General features: G+C 47.5%; 1 protein-coding gene across 2 annotated transcripts in view; it reads left to right on the forward strand.

Moving 5' to 3' along the window:
* Window positions 1–18,831, forward strand: part of POLR3A (RNA polymerase III subunit A) — a 74,997-nt gene that overhangs the window by 35,480 nt on the left and 20,686 nt on the right. Inside the window, exons 17-23 of one of the 2 annotated variants that reach the window (XM_088474937.1) lie at window positions 3,092–3,203; window positions 3,503–3,621; window positions 4,838–4,975; window positions 12,633–12,803; window positions 13,061–13,174; window positions 13,535–13,570; window positions 18,300–18,386. In XM_088474937.1, the coding sequence (XP_088331063.1) occupies window positions 3,092–3,203; window positions 3,503–3,621; window positions 4,838–4,975; window positions 12,633–12,803; window positions 13,061–13,174; window positions 13,535–13,570; window positions 18,300–18,386 (777 nt within the window). The remainder of the gene's footprint in view (window positions 1–3,091; window positions 3,204–3,502; window positions 3,622–4,837; window positions 4,976–12,632; window positions 12,804–13,060; window positions 13,175–13,534; window positions 13,571–18,299; window positions 18,387–18,831) is intronic. The other variant, XM_088474938.1, reaches the window with a different exon arrangement.

Raw genomic sequence — 18,831 nt, forward strand, 5'->3', positions numbered from 1 at the left:
GCCCAACGTGTCTCATCGGCCTATCCTCAAGTCGTCTCTGAACAACTTTATCCGGGTGCCCAGGAATCATATGGAAATCCTCCGCTCTATTTTCCTGTGTATGGAGCCTGGGGATTTAATGATGTCTTTGGACATTCAGGGTGCTTACCTACATGTACCTATAGCGCCTTCTTATCAATAATAACTCCCGCCTGCTATACTACAGCAGCATTACCAATTTCAGACTCTGCCTTTTGGCTCTTCAACAGCTCCTCGGGTCTTGAACAAGATCATGGCAGTTATGGCGGCCTATCTTCGTGAAAAAATCAGACTGCTCCCATACTTAGACGATCTCATGCTGTTGGCCAGCTCCCCAGAAATTAGTCACCACCATATACAGGTAACTATTGCCTTTCTACAAACGCACGGTTGGCTGATCAACTGGAAAAAGTCTTCCTTGACGCCTTCTCAAAGAATGGTACATCTGGGATCCCTCCTGGGTTCAGAGAATCTTCCTAACGGCAGACAAAATCTCAGTATTACAGCACCGGATGTGCAGACTACTATACAGTCGCCGAGTATCCATTCACTCTGCAATGCAGATCCTGGGAACCATGGTGTCCACATTCGACATAGTTGAGCTCACTTAGTTTCACTCCAGCCCCTACAACACCTTGATCCTCTCCACGTGGAACAGGCTGCCCCATATGCTCAGAACCCAGGTGATGGGCCTCTCCCTAGAGGTTCATCTGTCCCTAGCCTGGTGGCTACAGACATCCCACCTAGACAACTGACATCCCTTTTGAATACCAGACTTGGGCACTCCTCACCACGGACGAAAGCCTCCACGGATGGGGCGCAATGTCCAGCCAGCACTACTTCCAAGGCCACTGGACTCCAATCAACGTCCTGGAACTCTGAGCCATCTACAGAGCTCTAATGCTGGCTCAGGATATTCTTCAGGGCAGGCCAGTACAAGTACAGTCAGACAATGCCACGGCAGTGGCTTACCTCAATCACCAAGGAGGTACTCGAAGTCAGACCACAATGGCAGAAGTGTCCCGCATTCTCACATGGGCCGAATTCCATCTCTGGACTGTTCACCCCAGGTTTTCTCTATTGGGAGGCGGATTTCCTTAATCGTCACCCCGTGCGTGCAGGAGAGTGGTCTCTACATCCAGAAGTCTTTCAGCTCCTAGTGGACAAATGGGGTCTACCTGGTGTGGACCTCAAGACCACAAACTTCCAGGTTATGGAGCCATGAAAAGGGACCCAAACACAGCCTTCGTGGACGCTTTATCTGTGAGATGGACCTTCCATTTAGTGAACCACTTCCCTCCAATATCCTTTCTTCCTTGGGTTCTTCGGAAGTTCAAACAGGAAGGGGGTACAGTCCGGTTGGTAGCTCCAGCTTGGCCCAGATGCCATTGGAACCCCGATCTTTAAAGTCTATCCATAGATGCTCCTCTTCAACCAGACCTGTTGTCTCAGGGCCCCTGTCTACATCTGGACCTGGCCCGCCTGTCTTTAATGGCTTGGCTCTTGAGACATCCCTCCTAAGGGCTGAAGGTTTTTCTAGCTCTGTGGTCCAGACCATGATCAGAGCTCCTAAACCGGCCTCTGCCAGGATTTATTACCGGCTATGGCATACATATTTCCAGTGCTTGTGCCCTTAGAAACTGTGACCCTCAAGTTTTTAAGGTTTCTAGAATACTTGCCTTTCTTCAGGCAGGATTGAATTTTTGACTCTTCCTGGCATCTCTGAAAGTGCAACTCACCACTCTGTCCATCTGGTTCCAGCGCAGAATTGCTCCTCTATCGTATGTTCACACCTTCCTACAAGGTGTTCTACGTATACAACCTCCCTTTTTCCCTCCTGTGGCTCCGTGTGATTTGTCAGTGGTTCTCCACACATGTCAGTGGCTCACTGCGAAGACTGTTTCTTCTGGCTATAGCATCTGCCAGTAGGGTGTCTGATTTAGGGGTGCTTTCATGTCGCTCCGCCTTTTTAATCTTTCATCAGGACAGGGCTGAACGCACCTGGTTTCCTTCCCAAGGTGGTTTCTCGTTTCCACCTTAATGAGGATATTGTGGTTCCAGGCTTTCAATCGCCAGACCTTTTGGCAGGTGAGGCTTCTTTGGATGTGGTCCCTGCTCTGAAGATCTACATGGACTGTACTAGTTCCTTCAGGAAATCGGACTCCCTCTTCATCTTATATGGATTCCATAAGAGGGGATGGCCAGCTAACAAACAGATTCTGGCCAGATGGAGTTGCATGAATATCTCACAGGCTTACACGCAGGCTGGTCGTCTTGTGCTGGCTACAGTACCTGCTCATTCTACTCGGTCTGTGGGTCCCTTGTGGGCAGCCCAGCGTGGAACCTCTGCTGAACAGCTATGCCACGTGGTCTTCTGTCCACACCTTTCTTAGGTTTTATGCCTTTGATACATTTGCCTCGGGATGCTTCCTTCGGGCGCAGGGTTCTCCTCTCAGCTCAGGAACGTTCTTGCCCTTGAACTGCTTTGGGACATCCACATTGTCTCCTTTGTGGAGCCCTATGGACCCTGAAGAAGAAAAGGAGAGTTATGGTAAAACTTACCCTTGTTAACGCTTTCTTTGAAGTCCATAGGGTCCATAGGGCACCTGCCCTGACACACCTGGCTTCTATGGGTTTCTTCTCTTGGTCACTTGTTTCCTTCTATGCTTGAGAGTGTGTTTATTCAGTGTACCAGTCTTCCTTCTCTCCTTTCCTGCTCTTTTCTTGGGCTTGTTAACAAAACTGGAATGCCCTCAGGCTGTGGGCAAGGTATAGGGGGAAGGACCGGAGCATCCTGGGATTGAAAAGCTTTGCTTTTGGTGTCCAGTTCTCCATGTCCCACCTAAACCCCATTGGTCTCCCCTGTGGACTTCGAAGAAAGAGAGTTAACAAGGGTAAGTTTTACCATAACTCTTTTTCAGACCAAAGCTCCTTTCATTGTACTCTCTACCCAATGATAATCCAATGCAATGGGCTGCGAGAAAATCTAAATCTAATTCCAAAATCCCATTTTCTGTTTCTGTTGTAGTTCTCTATTTATGATTACTTTTTGCATCTCCCATGTTTTCCCTAGGCATTGATTTTGCGTGAGCTCTCCGTGATCAGAGACCATGCCGGTAGTGCCTGCCTGAGAGAGCTGGACAAGAGCAACAGCCCCCTCATCATGGCTCTCTGTGGTTCCAAAGGTAATTTCCATTTTGCTGGTCAAGTATCTAAATGACTGGAAAATCCTCAACAGCTTGTCTTTGATATTGCAACACAGACAGATGTAACAATTGATATAGTTGAAGAACACTACATTTGCTTTCATTGTATTATCAGTAATGTTTAACTTTAAAAATGTAATTCTACACAGCTATTATATACAGAGTGAAACAAAATAGAAGGGCAAATGAGAAAAGTCTTCTTGTTGTGGATGTTGATTAACATTTTTTTTTTATTTTATTTGTACCTTTAATAATTATGTGGAACATTGTTCTTTCAGGTTCATTTATTAATATCTCCCAGATGATTGCTTGTGTGGGCCAGCAGGCCATCAGTGGTTTTCGTGTCCCTGATGGATTTGAGAACCGATCTCTCCCGCATTTTGAGAAGCATTCAAAGGTGACTGACTGCGTTGTTTCTGATATCTTATGATTTGTTTCATACGGGTTTTGTGTTGTCCATTGATTGAAATATAGACTGAAGATATGAGTTAAGCTCACTGAAGTGCGATGCAAGAAAATTTTACAAATGTTTGTTTTCTATAATTCGTTTTTAATTCTGAATAATTGCTGTTATCATTTTGAATCTGTTTATATGGTACAACAAAATTTCACAGCAGCCATACAATGGAGAAATAGGGCATAGTACATAAAATGTAGAGGCCCAACTTTGAGAGAACCTATATGTAATAATATCAACAGACTGATTGTAATGCGTACGACCTAAGCAATGCAAGAGACTTATTGCAGGACACCCAGGCAAATCATGAAGGAGCAAACATTTTAAAACCATTGTCTTGACTGCATGGTTAACTAAAAGAACAAGGAGAACTTCACATTTCTTAGGTAAGGTTAGCTTGTGTACTGTGTGCTCTCCAATCAGAGTCAGCAGCAACTAGATGCAGTCCAAAGGTACCATACTACGGATACTGGTGGTGTCATAGAGGGTAGGAAAAACCGCCCTCCTAGTTAGGCAATTTAACTTTCTATTGCAGGGTCCATAGGGCTCTACAGGAGACCTTGGGGTATAGGTTGATGACGTCAGTCGTCGAGCACCTCAATAGTTAAATTTGTGCTCCCAGGATGCACCAGGCTCCTCTCCTATACCCCGCCTCCAGGCCAAGACACCTCAGTTTTGTAGGTGCTCGGCACGGAGTTGGGTCACTTCAAGAGGGGCTGCGTTGACAGCCCAGAAAATAGTTATTTTTTACTGCAGAGTGCTCAGCATAGGCTGTCTAGCGGGCGCTCATGCTGCCACTCCGACACCCCCGCCGGCACCGAGACGCTGGCACTGCGCTAGGGATCGCGGTGGGTGTCTGGGGGTTTTGGCTAGCAAAAGCTCCCAGACGCCCAGGACTGTGGCCGGACGTCACGGTGGACATTCAGGTAAGCAGCGGGCGTCTGCGGCGGGCGCCCGCTGATAACAGTTCATTTACTTCCAAGAGCTGGGGGGTCCCTGGGAAGAGGCTGCGTGTCGCACCAGGAAAAACCGCCCTCCTAGTTAGGCAGTTAAGTTTTCCTTAATCTTGAAGGTATTTTTCCTTTTTCAAAAGCCGTCTCGGCCAACCATTATTCCATTGAAATGTCATAACTTGCATACATCTGCATGTTTACAGCTCCCAGCAGCCAAAGGGTTTGTGGCAAACAGCTTCTATTCAGGACTGACTCCTACAGAGTTCTTCTTCCACACCATGGCTGGTCGAGAGGGTCTGGTGGATACAGCGGTCAAGACAGCAGAGACTGGTTATATGCAGGTGTGGCCAGAGTAGTTAATCGAGTAACCTTTTCACTGCTTTGTAGTATTTATAATTTATAAGCCTCTATTAAATCTGATTGTAACCTAACCATACTTGAGTTGACCTTTTTAGTATGGGCTTGTATCAATTCAGTTTGGAATAATCACTGCTTTGGCAATTACAACAACACTAAAGTCTGTTCTATTATTATCATACCCGATATACAGTGCATCCGGAAAGTATTTACAACGCTTCATTTTTTTCCACATTTTGTGATGTTACAGCCTTATTCCAAAATGGAATAAAATAGTTTTTGTCCTTAAAATTCTACACACAATACCCATAATGTGTAAAAAGTTAATTTCTACTTCAGGGTCCATAGGGTATCCACAGGATACCTTGGGGTATAGGTGTGACGTCAGTCGCAGGGCACCAAAGAGTTAAGCTTTCAGCCTCCCAGGATGCACTAGGTCCCCCTCCTATACCCCGCCCCCAGGCCAAGGCACCTCAGTTTAGTTTGGTGCCCGGCCGGAGTCGGGTGCACCTGTTGGAGTGGGGGCTAGAAGAGCCCCTGAAGCTTATTCTTCATGCAGCTGTGGCTGCACAACTGGATGAACAGCATGGACAGTCAGTCCTGACGTCCATGCTGTCTTCCCTACACCCCGCCGGTACCAGAACGCCGGTACTGATCCGGGGATGCTGGTGGGCGTCTGGGGTCACAGCTAGCGGTGACCCCAGATGCTCCGGACCATGGCCGGATTCAAGGGGGACAGAGGTAAGCAGCGGGGTCCCGCGGTGGGTCCCCGCTGATCACATGGTCCTAAGTCCCCAGGCAGGGGGCTCCCTGGGGACTGGCTGCAGCGTGGAGCCAGGCGACCAACCTGCGCTTCCACTACCCCCTGGGACAGCGGACCGCAGCAGAGCGGTAGCGCTGCGGCGTCCCAGGGGTTAAATGCATGCCAGGGGAGCGCGCCTTCCCTGTCTCACAGCCGGCGCCTCCCCCGCTGCACACAGCCCTCTCTGCACTGTGCTGACTGGTCCTGTGTCAGCGCTCCTCCCCCAGGCCAGCTTCTCTCTGCTCCTCGGCGGCCATCTTCTCTGCAACGCATGGTGAACGCTGCTGGAAGTCTGGAAGGAAGCATCGTGGTCTGGGTCCCCCCGCATACCTCTCCTCCGCTGTGGCTCAGGTCTGTGTATGCAGCGCTGTGTCCTACCAGGCCCTGTGTCTGTGTAGTTGAGTGATCAGCGCTGTTAGTGCAGGAATTGTTATTTCTCTGCATTGTATGTGACTGTGCTAGCGCTGCCTGTAACTATTCTTCACTAAACTGTCAGCTTTATTACTGTCCCTGTTCTTTCTGCTAAAGCCCTTGCGGTGCGGTGCTGCAGGGTGGTCTCTCGCCTATTTAATACTTAATTGGTGAGAGAGGTCACATACGTGGTGCCATCATGTCTGAAAGTGATTTTCCCCTCCGGCTACAGTGTACCACGTGCAAAGTACCGTTAGCGGAGGGGGAGGGTAGCGCGGAGGGCCTTTGCCGGCAGTGTTGTCCATGGCGCGGCCTATTACGGTTACAGCACCGGTACAGGAGCCGCCCTGGGCTTGTTTCGCTCAGGCGTTAACAGCTTTAGTGGGCCAGTTAGCTCCGCAGCCCGCGTTTACTCCGATGGGTTTGTCCCAGCAGTCTGTGGTGTCGTCACCCATGCAGGGGTTCCCACGACAATTGGTGGTACCCCACAGTCTCCCTATTTCCCCGCTCCCGGGTTCTCAGGAGCCAGCGTGGGTTAACTCCCTGACGAGTTCTTTACAGCACTTGTCGGATGTATTGCAAGGGGAGTCTGTGATGCGGCCTCATAAAAGGCCGGTGGCGTCTCTGTCCGCTCCTTATGAGGATGACGAAGGGACGTCTGATGATGGGGAGATTCTGGATCCTTACGATCAGGAACCTTTCCATACTAAGGACGCTGATGCTAAGTCCAAAGTATATATTCCTGGACTTATTCGGGCGGTCCGCACAGCCTTGGTGATTGAGGACGAAGTTCCCCCAGCGGCTAAATCTAAGTATGCCTTTTTCAAAGATGTGAAGGGCGATGCCACAGTCTTTCCTCTTTCGGGTCAGTTGGTGGACCATTTAGAGGAGGCGTGGAAACAACCTGGCAAAAGATACCAGCCGCAGAGACGCCTGGCGGTGGCTTATCCGTTCGCGGATAATTATTTTGCTAAGTGTGAATCCCCTCCACAGGTGGATTCTCACGTGACCCGTCTTGTCCGTAGTGCCACATTGCCGATGCCATCCATGTCCTCCCTTAAGGATGCTACGGACCGCAAGGTAGAAATCTGCCTGAAGTCCGCTTATTCCCTTGCAGGGGGGGCAGCACGGCCGGCTATGGCCATTTGCTGGGTTGCCAGAGCGATGGAGCGCTGGGCGGATTCATTAGAGGCTTCTTTTGAATCCGACTGTCCGGCCGAACAAGCGGAGTTGATTGGCAATCTCCGTGATTCGGCCACCTACATCAACGAGGCGGCTCTAGACATTAGTACTCTGGTGTCTAGAATTTCTTCAGCAGCGGTAGCTGCTCGTCGCACCTTGTGGCTGCGATCCTGGAAGGCGGACGCAGATCCAAGAAAGGTCTGGAAGCGTTGCCGTTTACCGGAGAAGTTCTCTTCGGTCCGGATCTGGATAAGATTGTGGCCACGCTGGCGGCAGCCAAATCTGTTTGTCTCCCGTCGGCCGCTGCTCCTTCTGGTTCTGGACCATCGTCCTTTCGGTCATCTAGGGCCCAGGGCAGGCCCAAACCACAGTCGTTTCCTCGACAGGCTGGCCCTAAGAAATCGGGCAAGCCCCGGAAACAGGCATGGAGTACCAGACGTCCGGCCCCCAAGCCAGATGACAAGCCTGCGGCCTGACGGTCCGGGTCTCCCCTTGGGGGATCCCAGGGTGGGAGGCCGCCTGCTGCAGTTCTCCCGGTGTTGGTCGTTCACTACGACAGACACTTGGGTTCTGGAGGTGGTCTCTCACGGGTACGCCCTCTCCTTCCGGCACAGACCCCCGGCTCGATTCTTCACCACGGGTCTACCATCAGACCGGAACAAGGCTACGGAGCTGCGGAAGGTATTGCACACTATGCTCCAGGCTGGAGTTATAGTGCCTGTTCCATTCTCCCAGAGGGGCCAGGGTTTCTATTCAAATCTATTTTTGGTACAGAAACCCAATGGGTCATATCGTCCGATTCTCAACCTCAAAGCACTCAACAAGTCTTTGCGGGTCCCGAAGTTTCGGATGGAGACCCTACGGTCCATCATTCTGGCGCTGGAACCTGGGGACTACATGGTGTCATTGGACATACAGGACGCTATGGCGGTCATGGCGGCTTCTCTGCGGCTGCAAGGAGTCCGCATGTTGCCGTACTTGGACGACCTGTTATTGGTGGCAGGATCTCCAGAGCTCCTGTTACACCACTTGGACCTGACCATTGCACTGCTGCAACGGCACGGCTGGCTAATTAACTGGCAGAAGTCCACTCTAATCCCGTCTCGGAGGATTCTGCATCTTGGAGCCTTATTGGACTCGGGACAGCAAAGGATCTTCGTGACGGAGGACAAGATCTCTGCTTTACAGTCAAGGGTGCGCAGTTGTCTGCACAGCCGCCGGGTGTCCTTACACTCGGCGATGAGGTTACTGGGCTCCATGGTGTCGGTGTTCGACATGGTGGAATACGCCCAGTTTCACTCTAGACCTCTGCAGCACCTGATCCTGTCCAAGTGGAACGGGCTGCCTCAGTCTCTGAAGTTCCAGACGATTGTGCTCACCCCGGAGGTTCGCCTGTCCCTTGCGTGGTGGTTAAAGATGACCCACCTCAACAAGGGACGTCCGTTCTGGGTTCCAAATTGGGTCCTGTTGACAACGGACGCCAGTCTTCGGGGCTGGGGAGCAGTTTCGGGTCCACACTTGTTCCAGGGCAGGTGGACACCGACAGAAGCGGAGCTTCCAATAAATATCTTGGAACTCCGTGCGGTCTTCAATGCTCTCCTGCAGGCACAGCGGTTTCTCCAGGGTCACCCGGTGCAGGTCCAGTCGGACAATGCTACCACCGTGGCCTACATAAACAGGCAAGGAGGAACTCGCAGTCGGGCGGCTCTCGTAGAGGTCTCTCGGATCCTGGTTTGGGCGGAGCGCAATCTTCCGGCCATATCAGCGGTCTTCATCCCGGGAGTGCTAAATTGGGAGGCGGACTTTCTAAGTCGCCAGGACGTTCATCCAGGGGAATGGTCCCTGCACCCGGACGTTTTTCAACTACTGGTGGACAGGTGGGGTCTTCCAGAAATCGACCTCATGGCGTCCCGGCACAACAACAAGTTGCCGGTGTACGGGTCTCGCACAAGAGACGAAGGGGCGTCTCTGGTGGATGCTCTGTCCGTCCGGTGGACGTTCAGGTTCGCATACCTGTTCCCTCCGGTCTCCCTTCTTCCACGGGTAATCCGGAAATTCAAACAGGAAGGAGGGACGCTCCTGTTGATAGCTCCCGCGTGGCCCAGACGGCACTGGTTCTCAGACCTTCAGGGTCTGTCCGTGGACAGTCCTCTGCGGTTGCCGCTACGACCGGACCTTCTGTCTCAGGGTCCTTGTCTTCACCCGGACCTGACTCGGCTGTCTTTGGCGGCGTGGCTGTTGAGACGGCCATGCTGAGGTCCTGGGGGTTTGCCAGCTCTATGCTGTGTACCATGTTACGAGCTCGGAAACCGTCTTCCGCGAGGATATACCATCGCTTGTGGCATACGTTCTTCCAGTGGTGTCGACCGAGAGGTTATGCACCGCGGGAGTTTCGTCTGTCTCGGATTCTCGCCTTCCTGCAAGCGGGACTAGATCATGGGCTTCGCCTTGCTTCTTTGAAGGTACAGGTTTCGGCCCTATCTGTCTGGTTTCACCGTAGGATTGCTACAATCCCGGATGTGCGCACCTTTATGCAAGGTGTTCTCCGTATTCAGCCGCCCTTTGTTCCACCTGTGGCGCCTTGGGATTTGGCTGTGGTCCTGAGGACTCTCCAAGGACCGCCGTTTGAACCACTGGGCTCAGTGGATATTAAATGGCTAACAGCTAAGACTGTTTTCCTTCTGGCCGTTGCTTCAGCCAGACGTGTTTCTGAGTTAGGGGCTCTTTCTTGTAGACCCCCTTTCTTGGTTTTTTTTTCATGGGAACAGGGCAGTGCTCCGCACTCGGCCCGAGTTTCTCCCCAAAGTTGTTTCCCAGTTTCAGGTTAACGAGGAAATAGTTGTTCCGGCCTTTAACTCACCGGGTCTTTCCGTGGGTGAGGCCTCTTTGGATGTTGTGCGGGCCTTAAGGACTTATGTGGACCGCACTTCTTTGTTTAGGAAGTCGGACGCTTTGTTGTCCTCTATGGCTTCTGTAAAAAGGGTTGGCCTGCTTCAAAGCAAACTTTGGCAGCCTGGATCCGTATGGCTATTTCTGAAGCTTATCTTCATGAAGGCCTACCGGTCCCTCCTTCTCTGAAGGCTCATTCCACTAGGTCTGTGGGTCCTTCGTGGGCAGCTTGACGTGGTGCCTCGGCAGTTCAGATCTGCAAGGCTGCTACGTGGTCTTCTGTCCATACCTTCGTGAGGTATTACAGGTTTGACACCTTCGCCTCTCAGGATGCTTCCTTCGGGCGGCGGATTCTCCTTTCTGCACAGGAGCGTCCCCACCCTTAAAGGATACTGCTTTGGGACATCCCCAAGGTATCCTGTGGATACCTTATGGACCCTGAAGTAGAAAATATGAGATATGGTAAGAACTTACCCTTGTTATCTCTATTTCTACGAAGTCCATAGGGTTCCACAGGACTCCCGCCCTGTCGCACCTGTGCTGCAGATGGGCTTTGCTCTGGTCACCGGTTTTCCGTCTCCCTCTGGTGAGAATGTGATTCTTGTATGTGTCCAGATCTTTGTTCTCTCTCTTCCTTCTCCTCCTCCGGCCTATGGCTTGGTAACTAACTGAGGTGCCTTGGCCTGGGGGCGGGGTATAGGAGGGGGACCTAGTGCATCCTGGGAGGCTGAAAGCTTAACTCTTTGGTGCCCTGCGACTGACGTCACACCTATACCCCAAGGTATCCTGTGGAACCCTATGGACTTCGTAGAAATAGAGATAACAAGGGTAAGTTCTTACCATATCTCATATTTTTTTAGATTTTTGCAAATTTAAGTAAAAAAAAACCCACATGTATATAAGTATTCACGGCCTTTGCCATGGAGCTCAAAATTGAGCTCAGGTGCATCCTGTTTCCACTGATCATCCTTGAGATGTTCCTACAGCTTAATTTGAGTCCACCTGTGGTAAAATCAGTTGATTGGATATGATTTTGAAAGGCATACACCTGTCTATATAAGGTTCCACACTTGACAGTGCATGTCAGAGCACAAACCAAGCATGAAGTCCAAGGAATTGTCTGCAGACCTCCGAGACAGGATTGTCTCAAGGCACAAATCTGGGGAAGGGTACAGAAAAATATCTGCTGCTTTGGAGGTCCCAATGAGCACAATGGCCTCCATCATCCGTAAATGGAAGAAGTTCGGAACCACCAGGACTCTTCCTAGAGTTGGCCGGCCGTCTAAACTGAGCGATCGTGGGAGAAGGGCCCTAGTCAGGGAGGTGACCAAGAACCCGATTCTCACTGTGTCAGAGCTACAGCATTCCTTTGTGGAGAGAGGAGAACCTTCCAGAAGGACAACCATCTCTGCAGCAATCCACCAATCAGGCCTGTATGGTAGAGTGGCCAGATGGAAGCCACTCCTTAGTAAAAAGCACATGGTAGTCCGCCTGGAGTTTGCCAAAATGCACCTGAAGGACCATGAGAGACAAAGATTATACTCTTTGGCGTGAATGCCAGGCGTTATGTTTGGAGGAAACCAGGCACCGCTCATTACCAGGCCAATACCATCCCTACAGTGAAGCATGGTGGTAGCAGCATCATGCTGTGGGGATGTTTTTCAGCTGCAGGAACTGGGAAACTAGTCAGGATAGAGGGAAAGATGAATGCAGCAATGTACAGAGACATCCTGTATGAAATCCTGCTCCAGAGCACTCTTGACCTCAGACTGGGGCGATGGTTCATCTTTCAGCAGGACATCGACCCTAAACACACAGCCAAGATATCAAAGGAGTGGCTTCAGGACAACTCTGTGAATGTCTTTGAGTGGCCCAGCCAGAGCCCAGACTTGAATCCGATTGAACATCTCTGGAGAAATCTGAAAATGGCTGTGCACCGACTCCTCCCATCCAACCTGATGGAGCTTGAGAGGTTCTGCAAAGAGGAATGGGCAAAACTGCCCAAAGATAGCTGTGCCAAGCTTGTGGCATCATATTCAAAAATACTTGAGGCTGTAATTGCTGCCAAAGGTGCATCAACAAAGTATTGAGCAAAGGCTGTGAATACTTATATACGTGTGATTTTTTTTTTTTTTTTTTTTTTTATTAAATTTGTAAAAATCGTAAAAAAAAAAATTTTTACACGTTGTCATTATGGGGTATTTTTGTTAGAATTTTGAAGACAAAAATTAATTTATTCGATTTTGGAATAAGGCTGTAACTTAACAAAATGTTGAAAAAGTGAAGCTTTGTGAATACTTTCCAGATGCACTGTAAGGAGCTCCTTCCAAAAGAAACATTATTGATTTGATCTCTAGAGGCGTCTTGTGAAATCTCTTGAGGACCTCTGCTCCCAGTATGACCTGACTGTCAGGAGCTCCACTGGTGATATTATCCAGTTCATTTATGGAGGAGATGGGTTGGACCCTGCAGCTATGGAAGGAAAGGATGAGCCTCTCGAGTTTAAAAGGGTCTTGGACAATGTAAAGGTGAGATGAGTTTGGATGTGGCTAAAGTTGCAGTCACGCTTGAATTTATAAACACTGTTTTTGTATTCAATCATACATCATTCGCATAAGCTTTAAAATGCTACATAGTAGTCAGTGTGGGAAAATTCACATTTTACGACAACTCACTCTGTCAATCTCATTAGAATGCTACGGGAGAATGTGGCGGAGATTAACACCAGCTATGATCTTTTCTTATTAAGTTTCTATTATAACCTTTTGTTTCCCATCTTTCTTAGGCTGTGTATACCTGCTCAGATGAACCGGCCTTAAGTAAAAATGAGCTTGTTCTGACCACAGAGTCAATCATGAAGAAGGCGGAGTTTCTCTCATGCCAGGATTCTTATTTGCAGGTAATGTAACAGCATGTTCTCTGCTCAGGCGAACATAACATAAACCATATGCTTTGTATATAATGTATAAAAGACTCTTTACCCTGACAAACATTGGAGCTGTGGATTGCACTGTTGGCATGACATTGAGTGTAGATGATAATATAACTAAGAGGACTTTCCATAGTGATCTATAACAGTTAAAGTAGCAAATGGTGCTTTTGTCGTCACTGATCCCTAATTCATCGTTAGAATAATCCCAGTTCTTCTGCTGTATATTAAGCATTACGTAGTGACTTTGGTTGTCCCGTAATCTATTCATTTGTGTAAACACCACTTTTTTCTTATTGTTTATTTTCCTGACATTCTCTCATTTTCAAGTCACTCACGGATACAGGGTACAGACATTATTACGAGGTAACCGAAGCATGGAATGGGACCTGCACTCCTGTGTTTATATCTGTGTCCTTAGATTACACCATGACATGTCTAACCAGCAGTGACTGATTGCTTATTCCCTAATGAACGTCTGCTTGCAACAAATTTTATTAATGCAGATAATCTGATAGGACGCGCTGTCACAAAGCAGCTAGTATAAGGGGTAGTTACTCCCTAATTAATCAAAACACTAAAAGCAAAAACACAGGAATACCAGTGCTAAAGTAAAAAGATGGACGGATTAAAAATTAAACAAATTGCATTTTTTTATAAAAAAAGAAATGTGCAAAATATACCACATATAGTACTTAAAAATGCTAGCACCCTTATAAGCATAAAGAATCCATTAAGATATATAAGTAATTAAACCTATGTCTCTGTTCCCGTGTGGTCAAAATAGGACCTAGGACGCCCTCCACTGTATCCAACAATGTAATATGTTAAGCAGCAAGGAATTACTGAATGGTGGGCAAATTGAATCCAACACCATCCTTCGCGTCCAAGGAGCAAACAAAAATAGGCTGTATATAGTCCACCTGCAATGTCTCCAACGCTGCAGTCAATCCCAGGGAGGATATAAAAGTCCAAATCATAGTCCAGTTGATTCCAGGGTTCCAGAGAAGATTGAGATCGTTGAGGTGATATCTCTGGAACCCTGGGATTGATCTGTCCACTCAGCTGGTCATGACTGCTATGACTATGTTTATGCTTAATCGGGGGGGGGGTTATAAATAACCCATATCTGGGTGATCTCCTGCTGAATGTGTTTCAGGTCTCGTGATTAATAATCTCTAGTTTGCTATTCAGCACCCAGATTTGAATGTGCTGTATTATAAACAGGCCTGATATATCACTGATTCCTTCTATGCTGTTAGAGTTTCTGTAATAAGATAAGTCTAACATTTTCGGTGGCCCTAATGCTATGTCCTGACATTCTTGGTGGCCTTTATTGGGGATTGTTTGAGATCTTAATGCCATACTTCTTGATATCTAGATGTCCCCGGGGGAGATGTATCAAGCCTCGGAGAGAGCTAAAGTGGAGAAGTTGCCACTTAGAAGATGATTGGTTGCTTTGGGCAACTTCTCCAGTTATCTTTCTCCAAGGCTTGATACATCTCCCCTCCAGTATTCCTGTACTTCATCTAGTTCTGTAGTCCCTGGAAATAGATCTGTTCGTGACATGACTAAGAACCTGGTTATAGTAACCCCTTCGCTGCAGAGGACGAATGGAACTTTTAAGACCCTCTATCTACCCAACCGCAGCACCTAGAAAGATGGTGACATCCTTGTTTGAAAGAGGGGAGCTCCCTCTTTCAAACTCTATGCCCCCTGAGATATTGCCTGGTAATCAGTGTGATCATCGTGCAAAACCAGTAATCCAGGAGGGGCGGCTATAGCAGCGCTGCTCGTCCTAACAGCGCTTGTCTGATAGCCAGTGGCGCCTTAATCAGTGTGGCTCTAATACGAAGAGGGTGACCACTATAATGTATCCTGGCAGGGGAAAAAGTGGCCGGAGTCTCCCAGCTTGCCTTGGCGGTGTGTCAGACGCCAAGGCAGCGCATTCGTTGGCTCTTTCCAGCGGGGGGAGGGCCAGTACAGCCCCTCTGCTCTCTCTTCAGCACCATTTTACACAGGCACTTACTACTGAGAGACACCACTTCTGCATAGCAGCATCCAGACAAGCTGTGGTAAGATATACTCCAGCATTCTTCCTGTTTAGCGGTGGTGAGCACACTGGGGTGTCTTCTGGGCTGCTGAGTGAGAGGGAGTTTACATTAGGGAGTGATATAGTGGCTCCTTTCCCTCTGTACCCAGTGGTTCCTCTTTATCTGTCTGTGAGGATCCTCTGTTCTGTCTGTGTGAGGGTGTGTATACAACATCATGACAGGTAAAGGGGCAGCTGCTAAAGCATCACAAAAAGTGTTTGCTTGTTCAAGGTGTAATTTCAAGCTATCTCAGGCATGCTCTGATGGAGCGGCCAATGGCGCCTCGGCCGAACAGCTGTGCAAGGCGGTCACTTGGTCTTCCATCCATACCTTTATCAAATTCTATGCATTTGATACTTTTGCCTCCCAGGATGCTTCCTTTGGGCTGCATATTCTACTCTCTGCTCAGGAGCGTCCCCACCCTTAAGGGAACTGCTTTAAGACGTCCCCAAGGTAGATTATGTGGACCCTTAAGAAGAAAATCGGGGTTATGGTATAACATACCTCAGTTAACTCTTTTTCTTCGAGGTCCACAGGGCACCCTCTCTGACATATCTGGCCTCAGTTGGGATCTGTTCCTTTCTTTTTGTATCACTGAATCCCTCTTTGTGCTGAGAGTGTTTCTTGGGTACATTGTACTTCCTTCTCCACTTTCTGTCTCTTGCCGTTAGACTTGTTTAAAAACTGAATGGTTGGGGGTGGGGTATATAGGGAGGAGGACCTGTGCATGCTGGGAGCTTCAAAGCTGTTTGGTGCAATGGATCACTCCAACTACATACCCCAAGGTAGATCCTATGGACCTCGAAGAAAGAGTTAACTGAGGTATATTATACCATAACTCTTTTTTCCGTATATGGGTGGGAGGGAATTGCCCTATCATGCTCATAATTACACCTGTAAATGTGGGGTCGCTCACATATGAAAGAGGAGAATCATAGTAGCTACTGCCTGGCGATCACCAGGCAATATAGCCCATCGCTGCAGGAAAAAATAGTTTCCATAGATGGGGGGTACAATGTGTCCTTACCCCTCCTCCCCCATACTGGCCCGTACACACCTGGGAGCACCCTGTCCTGATAGAGCACAGTCTTCTTTTTCAAACAATGTGTCCCCTTAGTAGTTATTGTCTGGTGATCACCAGGAAATAACTGAAACATTACACAACAAGATTTTCCACAGCTAGGAGGGGATCTAAAGTCCATATCTTCCCCATCTTGTGTCAAATAAAAAAAGTGGTTTCTATTAATGTGGTAGGTTTTCTAGTATGTAAAATGACAGGCAGGCCTAGTTGGGCTACCGTATTCTTCCTACACATGGGAAACCTTTAAATCGAGACAGCAGAAATGTAAAAAAAATGCATTTTCATTTCAACTGTAGATATTATTTTTCTTTCATCAAAACCTGCACATAGAATCCTGCTTTTTACTATTTTGGAAAGGTGAATTACTGATGAAACCAGAACCACAAAGTATCTATTTGTGGTATTTATACGATGAAAACTTTTTTTTTTTTTACTTTTCGGTCCCTTTTCTTGAAATTTCTGTTAAAAACAAAAAACCCTTTTTGATGTGTTAGAGTGAGTAAAAAGACTAATGGTATATCCTGAAAATACTAAGTCTTCTGGAATAAAACAGTGTGAAATTTGTTTGGGTACCACATTATGATATTAGTGATATTGGTGTTGGAATGTGGCGAGTGATCACGTCGGAATATGCCCTTAACACAAGGTGGGAACCCTGAAGAGCGAAGAGGTAAAGAAGCAGCTTGTGATTTAGAGTTGTAGTGCGTGCATGATTTTAGTTCTAGTGGCATTGTTGGTCACTCTAGCTCATCTACCGGTTAGCTATTACCCCCAATTGCAACAGACAGTCGTGATATGCAGGTCTGATGAATCTCTTGATTAAAACAGCCTCTTTAGATGTGTCTACTGTCTCAGAGCCTGAAAGAACTAGTTTTAATGGCATGATTTTTAATGCCATGTATGAATTTAGCTGGATAAGACTGACCGGGTGCACTTTCTACTTGCTAGATGCATGCTGTGTCCGACACAATGAGAAAGGCATGATGGAGTATCAGATGTCGCCTCCCTTCCACTCACGTCTGATATGTAAAAGCAAAAAATGTTAATCTGAAAAAGTGTTAATTGAAAGTAGATCTCACCTCTAATCCCACCTTGCAGTTGGCTCACACTTTTGTACACACAGAATCTACAGAAATAACAGAAACACCATTTATCTTCTCTGAGTCCAAAACCTAGCCGATGGTAAATTGAACGAGCAAGAAAACATCAACACCATGGAAAATGTTTTAATGAGGGTGATGCCCACAGGACCACTTGGCACCTATAATACACACATTTTTAGAAAACTTAGTATAAGGAAGCAGTTAGGATAACACAAAATATGCTTGTGGCCTGCTTCACTGGTATTACTCTACGCTAAACTCTGCTTGGCATGTGTTGGTTTCTATTTAACATCCGAGGTCTATGTAAAGGATACTTTCTATGTTAGTAAAGATGAGAAAAAAATAAAATGTCAAAGCAAGCTTAGATACTCTGAGCACAGTAGACCGGGGCATTTACATAAGGAGGGCATTCCAGAAACTCCTTGTACACCTTAGAAATGAAAACATCTAGGTGGTTGCTCTAGACTATTGCACCTTATTACTGTCCTCCAGTTTTATACATACCCCTGAATATGCTGTGTCCTTTTGTTTTCACTACATGGCTGTCTCTTTAACTCTGCAGATAAGAATGTCTTACTTGTCTCATTGCTGATGGATTGATGCCGTGCTCCCTAATCTTCTGTATTGCTGAATAAAAATATTGACGCATTAGGCTCTAGCCTTCTGAAGCATTTACATATTTGAACCAAATCCTGTTCCCGTGTACTCCACACAGCTTCTACTTTAGCACTAGTTTTGTTAACACAGTAATATCTATGCAGGAGCAGATAGATTCTAGAAGGTAACAATTCATGTTGCTCTCTTCTATCATCCTTCAGGAAATCAGGAAATTTGTGAAGGGAGTTTCGGAGCAGATTAAGAAGACCAGAGATAAATATGGAATCAACGATAATGGCACTACAGAGGTAATATGCCCTTTAACACAACCATTTGGAAGCACCTGATGATGTTCATTTAGGGCAGAATTTTCCTGCATGAGAAAACTTGAATGTATGTTTTCATTAAATGTATAGATTTTTGGGAGAACAAGAGACACAACACCACTGTTAGATCCAGTGGTTGACATTTTTTTGCCCACTGCAAAACATTTTTGGCCTAATACTACACAATTGTTTAGCGATGCTGAAAGCAGTCAGAAAAAAAAAAATTGCTAAAAGTGCAGTATTGTCCTTTGTAGTACAGGTGCTGGAGGTTCTCTGTTAGATTCCTGCAGCAATGTGTTTGCTATTCGTGAATAGTAAGAAAAAAACAGATGGATAGACCTTCAGGGAAATTGTACTGTACATACATTTTTTCCTGCGGTCGTTCCAAACAGCCCCTCTTGGCGCACTAGGTCCCGTGCGACTTGGC

The sequence above is a fragment of the Taudactylus pleione genome, unplaced genomic scaffold (genome assembly GCF_031769625.1).
Source record: "Taudactylus pleione unplaced genomic scaffold, aTauple2 ptg000157l, whole genome shotgun sequence".
Lineage (NCBI taxonomy): Eukaryota > Metazoa > Chordata > Amphibia > Anura > Myobatrachidae > Taudactylus > Taudactylus pleione.